At 36.4% G+C, this 9,682-nt stretch overlaps 1 protein-coding gene across 1 annotated transcript in view; it reads left to right on the plus strand.

Moving 5' to 3' along the window:
* Positions 1-62: 62 nt before the first annotated feature.
* LOC103602909 (integrator complex subunit 8-like) overlaps positions 63-9,682 on the plus strand; it is a gene marked incomplete at its 3' end in the record, with an annotated part of 19,831 nt that continues 10,211 nt past the window's right edge. Inside the window, 8 exon segments of the mRNA XM_008587354.1 lie at positions 63-218; positions 1,913-2,087; positions 3,669-3,736; positions 4,261-4,297; positions 4,615-4,686; positions 5,395-5,446; positions 6,534-6,716; positions 8,780-8,887. Of these exon segments, the coding sequence (XP_008585576.1) occupies positions 89-218; positions 1,913-2,087; positions 3,669-3,736; positions 4,261-4,297; positions 4,615-4,686; positions 5,395-5,446; positions 6,534-6,716; positions 8,780-8,887 (825 nt within the window).

The following is a 9,682-nucleotide window of genomic DNA, read 5'->3' on the forward strand; positions in this document are numbered from 1 at the left end:
TTCCCGCGGGGCGGGGGCGGGTGGCCCTCGGCGGGGTGTGAGGTGGGGGCCGGGAAGCGTCCCTGGGGGTAGCGGCGGCGGGGGCAGGATGAGCGCGGAGGCGGCGGACCGGGAGGCGGCCACTTCCAGCCGGCCCTGCACCCCGCCGCAGACCTGCTGGTTCGAGTTCCTGCTGGAGGAGTCGCTGCTGGAGAAGCATCTGCGCAAGCCCTGCCCGGGTAAGCGCGGCGCCTGCAGCCCGGGAAGCGGGACACGGCCACCGGCGCCGTCCATCCGGCCTCCCTCGACCCCGCGCCTTCTCGGCCACCGAAGCTGCGGCCTGGGAAGCGCGCACGGGGGCCGAGCTCTGGCCCGGTGCCTCGATAGGCATTAAACATCCTTGTGCTGGGGTCAGACATCCTTGTGCCGTTGGGGGTCAAGGAAAGGTTCAAAACAAAGGCTTTTCCACACCCGACGGGCGGGCCCTGCGCTGTCAGCCCGCCTTCTTTGGTCCTGTTTACTGTCTGGGGTTTCAGCACCTGCGAGGAGGGTCGGAATCCTCTTTACAGAACCCCGGGCTGTATAAATTCAGGGAGATGGGGAAAAATCAGCTATTCTGATGCTGATCGTGACGCTCATTAGTTCTTATCTTAGGTTCTGACTTTACTATCTGTTCCTCAGAGGAGAGGGTTTACTGACTCTTAATTATATGTTCCAAAGTTGGGCTGTAAATTAAAATAAAATGTTTGAAAGCAGGAACTGCTGTACAGTTGCAAGATGGCTGTTGTATAGTGGTGATAATGATTAATATTCCAGTTAAATGGGCATTATTGGGGAAAAGGAAACTTCCGGGCATTTCTGGAAAGAGGTACTAGCATGAAAATTAAGTGCCTTGAATTGCATTTTGCGAAATTCAAATCCAAATATAGCCTGTTCCGTCTAAAAGACTGTCCTTAACCGATGAGGACTAGTATGTGAGAAGTTAGTGCACTTTTACTTGGGCGGTTTTACCACCTATATTATGTCCTTTTAATTCGTTCTTTTTGAGAAGCCTATGTTGAGTGCTTACAGGGTGCCAGGCACTGTGCTAAATTCTTCACATCTGTTATTTCGCTTAATTCAGTTTTCATAATAATCCTGTGGGGTAGTTTGTGCTACCCTTTATTTTGCACTGGAAAATAGGTGTGGAGAATAACTTGATGGAAGTCCCCCTAATTAAGTGTCAGAACAATAGTTCTTAAAGCCTGTGTCTCTTTCCTCTAGTTGGCATTGGTTATTTGCTGAACTGGGAATCTAGAACTATTATGCTCTTCTCCTTCTTCTGCACTAATCTGTTATCCTTTCCTGCTTACCACTCTTCCTGATCTTCCCGCCTTCGCCCCCCTGCACACTTCTTATCCTTAGTCATTAATAACTACACAGCTATTTGTATTCCTTTCGTGGCCAAAAAACAATACATTAATGTTGAACGCTTACAGGGTGCCAGGCACTGTGCTAAATTCTTCACATCTGTTATTTCGCTTAATTCAGTTTTCATAATAATCCTGTGGGGTAGGTTGTGCTACCTTCTATTTTGCACTGGAGGAAACAGGTGTAGAGAAATAACTTGATGGAGGTCCCCTTAATTAAGTGTCAAAACAATAGTTCTTAAAGCCTGCGTCTCTGTCCTCTAGTTGGCATTGGTTATTTCCTGAACTGGGAATCTAGAACTATTATGCTCTTCTCTTTCTTCTGCACTAATCTGTTATCCTTTCCTCCTTACTGCTCTTTCTGATCTTCCCGCCTTCGCCCCCCTGCACACTTCTTATCCTTAGTCATTAATAACTACACAGCTATTTGTATTCCTTTCGTGGCCAAAAAACAATACATTAAATCCTTTTGCATCTTCATAATTAAAACTTTAATTAAGAATTTACTTTCTTTTAAATCCTAGATCCAGCACCAGTTCAACTTATAGTTCAGTTTTTGGAACAGGCTTCCAAACCTTCAGTTAATGAACAAAACCAAGTCCAACCTCCACCTGATAACAAGAGAAATCGTATTTTAAAACTACTTGCTCTTAAAGTTGCTGCACATTTGAAGTGGGACTTAGACATATTAGAGAAAAGGTATACAAGATTTAAATGACATTCTATTTGCAGTACTATCTATTAAATGACATTCTATTTGCAGTACTATCTATATATCTTGGTTTATTTCTATATATGCTTTTTGATATTGGCCCTTAAAATAGAAAAAATTTTTTTTCATTCTTGGTAAAATGTGTATGTATTTTTCAAAAGGTATAAGAAGGCAGGCTATATGAATGTTAGATGAATTTATTTATTTATTTTTTTTGTCTTTTTCGTGACCGGTAAGGGGATCACAACCCTTGGTGTGGTGTCGCCCGCACCGCGCTCAGCCAGTGAGCTCACCGGCCATTCCTATATAGGATCTGAACCCGCGGCGGGAGCATTGCTGCTCTCCCGGTGCCGCACTCTCCCGAGTGCACCACGGGGCCGGCCCTGAATGTTAGATGAATTTAAATTGTCCTTTAAAGAATAAATGATGCTATGAAGAATGAGGCAGTTTAATATTATTATTTTTGACATGGTAACTAGAAAAAATTCACACCTAAACTGTTTTAAGTGTTTCAATTGACTTTTACATATCTGAATAAAATGAAAGAAAATGAATAAAATTAATGATGGATGTTGCATAATGTGGATGATTTACTATTGAATAATTCAGTTAATTTTACTGGTCATAAATCAGTCACTACCTCCCAGTCTATTAAAATAGCTTATTAAAATCAATGCATATTTGTTTAAACATAAATACTTGCAAGGCTATGGTTAGAAATGATTTGTTTTCATCCCATTCCCTTCACAATTTAAAAAGAAATACCTTACAGAAAATTTGGAAAAATTCAGAAAATAGGAAATAATAGGGGAGGGGAGAGAAGTATATTTTAACATTTTTTGTGTAATTTTTGTCTTTTCTCACTATATTTTTAAACAAAATTTATACCTCCATTGGTACTGTTTTGATTTTTTTTCCACTTAAAATATGAATATTTCCCCATTTTTGTTTTTTTGAAGATGAGTCCATCGTATGGGTGATTAACTCATCCTCCATTGACAGTCATTTAGTTTATTTCTAGTTTTTCACTATTATACATCACAGGGCCTTAAATATCTTTGCTCATAAACTTTGTGTCTTGATTTATATCTTTAGGATAGATTCTTAAATTGCTGGTCATGTGGTATAACTATTTTTAAGGAACATGAGGTGTATTGCATCCCATGAGAGTTTATACTCTTACCAATAGTATTTTTTTTAAAAAACCTTTTTTTCAGCACACATTTTCCAGCATTAAATATTAGAATAAAAAATGTATTCTTTAATCTGAGGGGAAACCTATACATTAATAGACCAAAGAGACATATTAATAGCAGTGTGTATAAAGAAGTATGGTATACATAAGACAATTGGAAAATGTAATACTGATTGGATATTTGATGATAATAGCAAATTTTGATTTTTTTAGATGAGAAATTAAGACTGTAATTATGTTGAGTTAATTTTTTGAGACACAGTCTGAAATATTTGTGAAAGAAATGATTTGGGAAGTCGGTATTAGAGATGAAACACGATTGGAAGTGACATTTGTAATATATTAAATTTTCTTTTTTCTGTCTTTTCTTCAGGGCGATTAGGACAATTGTTCAAAGTAGTTTTCCTGTCAAACAGGCAAAACCTAGACCCCCTCAGTTAAGTGTGTAAGTTGGCAGATATGACCCTTACTTGGCAGTTTTTCATCAGAATTTTAAAAATTTTTGCAAGTTTTTAATAGCCCCTGTTACAGAGGAAGGAGAGCAGAAATAGGAGGGTAGAAGGCCTGCATGAAGGTTGGTTTGGGGGAATTACAGGGGTTGGAGAATCAGGTAGTGCCCTAGATATCTAGAGGAGAGAGCTCTGAAAAAGAAAGGGAGTACTTTGGGTATTGTGCCATTCATCAGAAAGTATTAAGATTTTTTTTTTTTTCATTTAATTAAATTGTCTTGAAGAAGTTATATTTTTGTTTTACATGTGGGCAAATTAATATATGTAAATACTAGTTGGGAATACGAAAGTTAATTACAAAAGTGATCACATCTGGAGTTCTGAACCTAATTCTTAAATTCTACGTAGCAGCTTACCCAAATGTGGAGCTAGAGAGCATAGTTTGTAACTTGATATAAATGAGCTTTTGTAGTCAATAAGTTTTACTCTTAAATTGAGTATTTTTTTTTAATGCAGAGACCACTGCCATGGCTATACTTCTCTACAATAGATGGTAAATTTTTTCATAGACCCAGAATATGTTTGGGCAACCTCTGTTTAATTGCACTGTGGTTTTTAGGGATATGCTTTTAAGGGACCTCTTTTGCTCCAGAGGTCTCTAGAGGATATTGAGAGCTATGAGTCTGATGGAGAAAATTTCTGACTGCATAAATGAAAAGCATTCTGCTAAAAATCTGGATGATTTTTAAAGCATTATATGTCAAAGTGTCAGATAATTTATAGTACAAATCTTCTAAGGAGTACTTGAAAAAAGTAATTGAAGTGACATTTGTAATATATTAAATTTTCTTTTTTCTGTCTTTTCTTCAGGGCGATTAGGACAATTGTTCAAAGTAGTTTTCCTGTCAAACAGGCAAAACCTGGACCCCCTCAGTTAAGTGTGTAAGTTGGCAGATATGACCCTTACTTGGCAGTTTTTCATCAGAATTTTAAAAATTTTTGCAAGTTTTTAATAGCCCCTGTTACAGAGGAAGGAGAGCAGAAATAGGAGGGTAGAAGGCCTGCATGAAGGTTGGTTTGGGGGAATTACAGGGGTTGGAGAATCAGGTAGTGCCCTAGATATCTAGAGGAGAGAGCTCTGAAAAAGAAAGGGAGTACTTTGGGTATTGTGCCATTCATCAGAAAGTATTAAGATTTTTTTTTTTTTCATTTAATTAAATTGTCTTGAAGAAGTTATATTTTTGTTTTACATGTGGGCAAATTAATATATGTAAATACTAGTTGGGAATACGAAAGTTAATTACAAAAGTGATCACATCTGGAGTTCTGAACCTAATTCTTAAATTCTACGTAGCAGCTTACCCAAATGTGGAGCTAGAGAGCATAGTTTGTAACTTGATATAAATGAGCTTTTGTAGTCAATAAGTTTTACTCTTAAATTGAGTATTTTTTTTTAATGCAGAGCAAATGAGAAAATACTGTTAAGTTAATGAACATCATAATAACTAGGGTTTTTGTTTTTGTAAACATGAAAAGAAATAGCATTAAAAAACTTTAAATTGAACCTCACTTTCAAGAAAGTTGTTTTATAAGTTTTGAATTTTTCTGTCTTGAGAGTAACATTTGATAGTCTTCACTCATTTCTTTTAGTATGAATCAGATGCAACAGGAAAAAGAGCTAACAGAAAACATTTTGAAAGTGGTAAGTATTGGCATCAGTTATGCAGACATTTCTGGAACATGTGTAGATGTGCCTCTACTGTTAGGTTTTTACTGTTAGATATAGGTAATATTATAAATTGTACAAATTTTCAACTCTAGTGGTAATGTACTTTACCTTTGATTCTATTGTTGAATATCTCATGATACTTTAGCAGGGAGAATCAATCTTACAGGTGATATCTTTATATTCTTTTGTATTTTCCAAAAATTCTACAATATGTATGTATTACTTATATTTTTAAAATTATTTTTATAACCAGAAAATTATAGCAGTTACCTTTTAATTGATCTACTTAATATAAAAGGAGAAATATGGAAGTCTCTGTAATTATTTAATACTTACAGTATTCCAGAGATAGCATGTGAGGTGTAGATACTGGGGGAGGAAAGGGAAGATAAAAAATAATCTAGCAGAGGGCCGGCCCTGTGACTCACTCGGGAGAGTGCGGTGCTGATAACACCAAGGCCAAGGGTTCGGATCCCACATAGGGATGGCCGGTTAGCTCACTGGGTGAGCGTGGTGCTGACAACACCAAGTCAAGGGTTAAGATCCCCTTACCGGTCATCTTTAAAAAAAAAAAAAATAATAATCTAGCAGAAAAACAAAACAAAACAATCTAGGTATATAAAACAAATATGCCGTAGTAGTTTGAATAAGCAAAAAACTTGTATCATTTTATTTTTGTTAACTAGTGCCTACTAAAATGGCTGGCACATTGAGGCATACAAACATTGCTTGAATAAATCCGAGTGGAACAGCGCAGATCTTTAAAGCATTTTTCTTCATTGACTTTTCTATTGAAAAAAGATAGGTCTTTCCTACTTTTTATATTTTCTTTTTTTTTTTTTATTTTTTTATTTTCTTTTTTTTTTTTATATTTTCTAATTTCACAATAGGAACTTACTGTGTTTGTTAATTTAAGATAACTTTATTTCAACAAATTTGATTGTACTCTTGCTGTGTTAAAATTTTAACAATTCAGTACACTAAGTATCCTGTAGATATTTTTGCTTAGTATAATCAGTTGCTATTTTTGTATATTAATTTGCTTATTGAATTTTTGTAGCTAAAAGAACAAGCTGCTGATTCTATTTTGGTACTAGAGGCAGCTCTAAAATTAAACAAGGATCTTTATATCCACACGATAAGAACTCTAGATTTATTGGCCATGGAACCAGGAATGGTAAATGGAGAAGCTGAGAGTTCTACTGCTGGATTGAAAATCAAAACTGAGGAAATGCAGTGCCAGGTATTTATTTCAGTATTTAATCAATGTATGACAGTTTTTTTGAAAATCTTACATGAGATCATCCTAGTATTTTTAATTAGAATTTATTTCTGCCTTTGTCTTTTGATTTAATAGATTAAAACTTTGTTTGCATTGTATTTGTAAATTTTATAAGACATAACTTGAAATTTTTCTAAAGAAATGGAAGGGAAATTTCATATGATCTGTTGTTTCTGAAAGAATTTCCCAATTGTATTTGGTAGACTGTTTAAATACTCAGAATTCAGTGGGTATACTTGGTATCACTGATTTGCAGCTCATTCATATTACTAAAAATTAGACAAAAAAACCCCCAAACCCCGTTAACATTGTGCTAGACTTTGAAAAATCTAGGCTACTGGAGAAAATATCTGCCTTTTCAAGGATCCTAAGTTTGTCTACTTTCTCTAATTCTGGGCCCTAGATCCTTTGACAGCTTTCAGTTGATATTTATTGCCAGATACTATTTTATTTGTTCATGTCTTCTTTTTCTCTGACAGATTGTATAGTTTTTGAGGTCTCTTTTTTATGTTTTCTGAATCTTACTTTCTAGCACAGAGCCTTGAATATAATAGAGATTTAAAAATATTTGATGAGGGCCGGCCCGGTGGCACACTGCTACAGTGCGCCGCCTGGGAGTGCGGCGGCGCTCCCGCCGAGGGTTGGGATCCCACATGCAGACCGGTTCCTGCTCACTGGCTGAGCAAGGTGCGGTGCAACACTGAGGGTTGCGATCCCGTTGCCGGTCCCGGTACGGGGTTCCCGCTCACTGGCTGAGCGGGGCACGGGCGCGACGCCGAGGGTTGCGATCCCGTTGCTGGTCCCGGTCCAGTACGGGTGCGACACTGACGGTTGCGATCCGTTGCTGGACATGAAAAAAGACAAAAAATAAAAAAATAAATAAAAATATTTGATGATATCCTAGGCACTAGGTTAGTGCCTTTTAAATTATGTTCTCATTCCTTAGTTGTATGAGTTGGGGTGGCTTCTTTCATGACTACTTCCTTTTCTGGAAAGGGGCAGAAATAGTTATGACAGAGTCAGGAAGGTGCCTTTTCAAATTAGCTGGTTATAGAGCTGAATCATTTTTTTCAAGACCCCATGAGATGGAGTTTACAGTAGGAGTAGGAGTGACGAAGTATTGATACTTGGTAACCTTTTAAAATAATTAATGAAACTTGCATATATAGGAGGGTTTCTGGACTCTGTTATTTCATAATCTTTCAGAGTCTGTTTAAAAGTTTTTGTAGTGCTTCTGATTTTCACAATATGGTGGATGATATAACTTGAAAAGCAGAACGAAATTCATATAAAACACCTAAGGTTGCAAGGTAAACTTTATCAAATATTCTTTTAATTACATACCGGAATCACAATTTCTGTTTTTTGAATTACAAATTAATGGTAATACTCATTTCTTGGCATGATAATATTTAAAGTGTGTTCTTTACATTGCTAAAGTTCCTAAGATTCAAAAGAAAAAAAAATTTTTTTTTTTCCTTTTGTCACAGAAATATAGTTGTCTGTGAATCAGTAACTAGGAAGTCAAAGAAGTAGGTAAGATAGAGACTCCACTGAGGTGGTGGGTCACAGCAACAGTGACAGTAAAATCTAGTTTCCAGGGTCAGTGCTTGAGAAGTGTAGCTGCTTCTTTCAGTATCTAGTGTTGGTGGCTGCAGGGGATATAAGCTGTGAGGTCTAGTGTTGACATTGGCTGCAGTTGTATCTTCACTAGAATGGTTTTGGCTCTTGTCCTGACTGCCTGCCTTCCTCTCTTGCCTCTTTTGTTTTCCTAGCCTGATTTGCCTTCCCAGTAATTCTGTAGGTTACCTGAAATCATATCAGTAAGTCAATTTTCTGCTTAAAAATCAGTCAGAGTTGGTTTCTGTTGATTGTGACTAAACATTGATTATTTCATTGCTCGTTGAAATGTTTTCTTCCTATTTCTTTCCTTTGTTTTCCTTAGATAAAGATAATTTTGAGTTCTGTCAGCTCTTAAGTACATGAAAAATTATTAAGCAAATTGGTATTCATTACTGTTTCAGGTGTGTTATGATTTGGGTGCAGCATACTTCCAGCAAGGCTCCACAAATTCAGCTGTCTATGAAAATGCCAGAGAAAAATTTTTTAGAACCAAAGAACTAATTGCAGAGGTAAATATAGTCATAATCAGCACATAATATTCAATTCCTTAACACATCTATAGGTTTTTTGGCTTTAATGTTTCTGATGATAAAAAACAATGTGTTCATTGTGGTAAATTTGGGATGTTAAAAATACTAAAAACTGGTTTGCAAAAAATCTATATCATTGCCTGGAAATAACCCCTTTGGCTATTTTAGTGTATTTTCTTCCAGTTTTCTTTTTCTTTTCATACAATTAAGTTCATATTGTACAAGGGGTCTTCAGAAATTCATGGAAGGATTTGTATTGTCTTTTTAAGTTTTTCCATGAACTTTTTGAGATTCCCTTGTATATACTATTTTGTATTGCTTAAATCTTTGAATAGGCATTTTAAATTTATCATGTGGATATGCTCTGATTTACTTTATTTCCTTATGTTTGGTCATTCAGGTTTTTTTTGTTTGTTTGTTTTTTGGTGTTTGGTGGGTATAGGGATTAAACCCTGGACCTTGGTGTTAACAGCACTGTGCTCTAACCAACTGAGCTAACTAGCCAGCCTTATTGAGGGTTTTTACTCTTTATTATAAAGCTGCAATATTTATATCTCCAAGCATAAATTTTTCAGATTTTAGAGGCTTTCAAGTTAAATTTCTATGGGTAGAATTACTGTGTCAGTGGTTATTAATTTTTTAAAGGCTATAATTTATAGAACCAATTGCTTTCCAGGTACATTTCTCCCAGGGTACTCCAATCAGCAGTGAACGTTTTAAAAAAAGAATTTTTTTTTGTTAATTTGATGGGTGAAATATGGTATCTTTTATAAA

Source organism: Galeopterus variegatus, unplaced genomic scaffold (assembly GCF_000696425.1).
Source record: "Galeopterus variegatus unplaced genomic scaffold, G_variegatus-3.0.2 Scaffold4346, whole genome shotgun sequence".
NCBI lineage: Eukaryota > Metazoa > Chordata > Mammalia > Dermoptera > Cynocephalidae > Galeopterus > Galeopterus variegatus.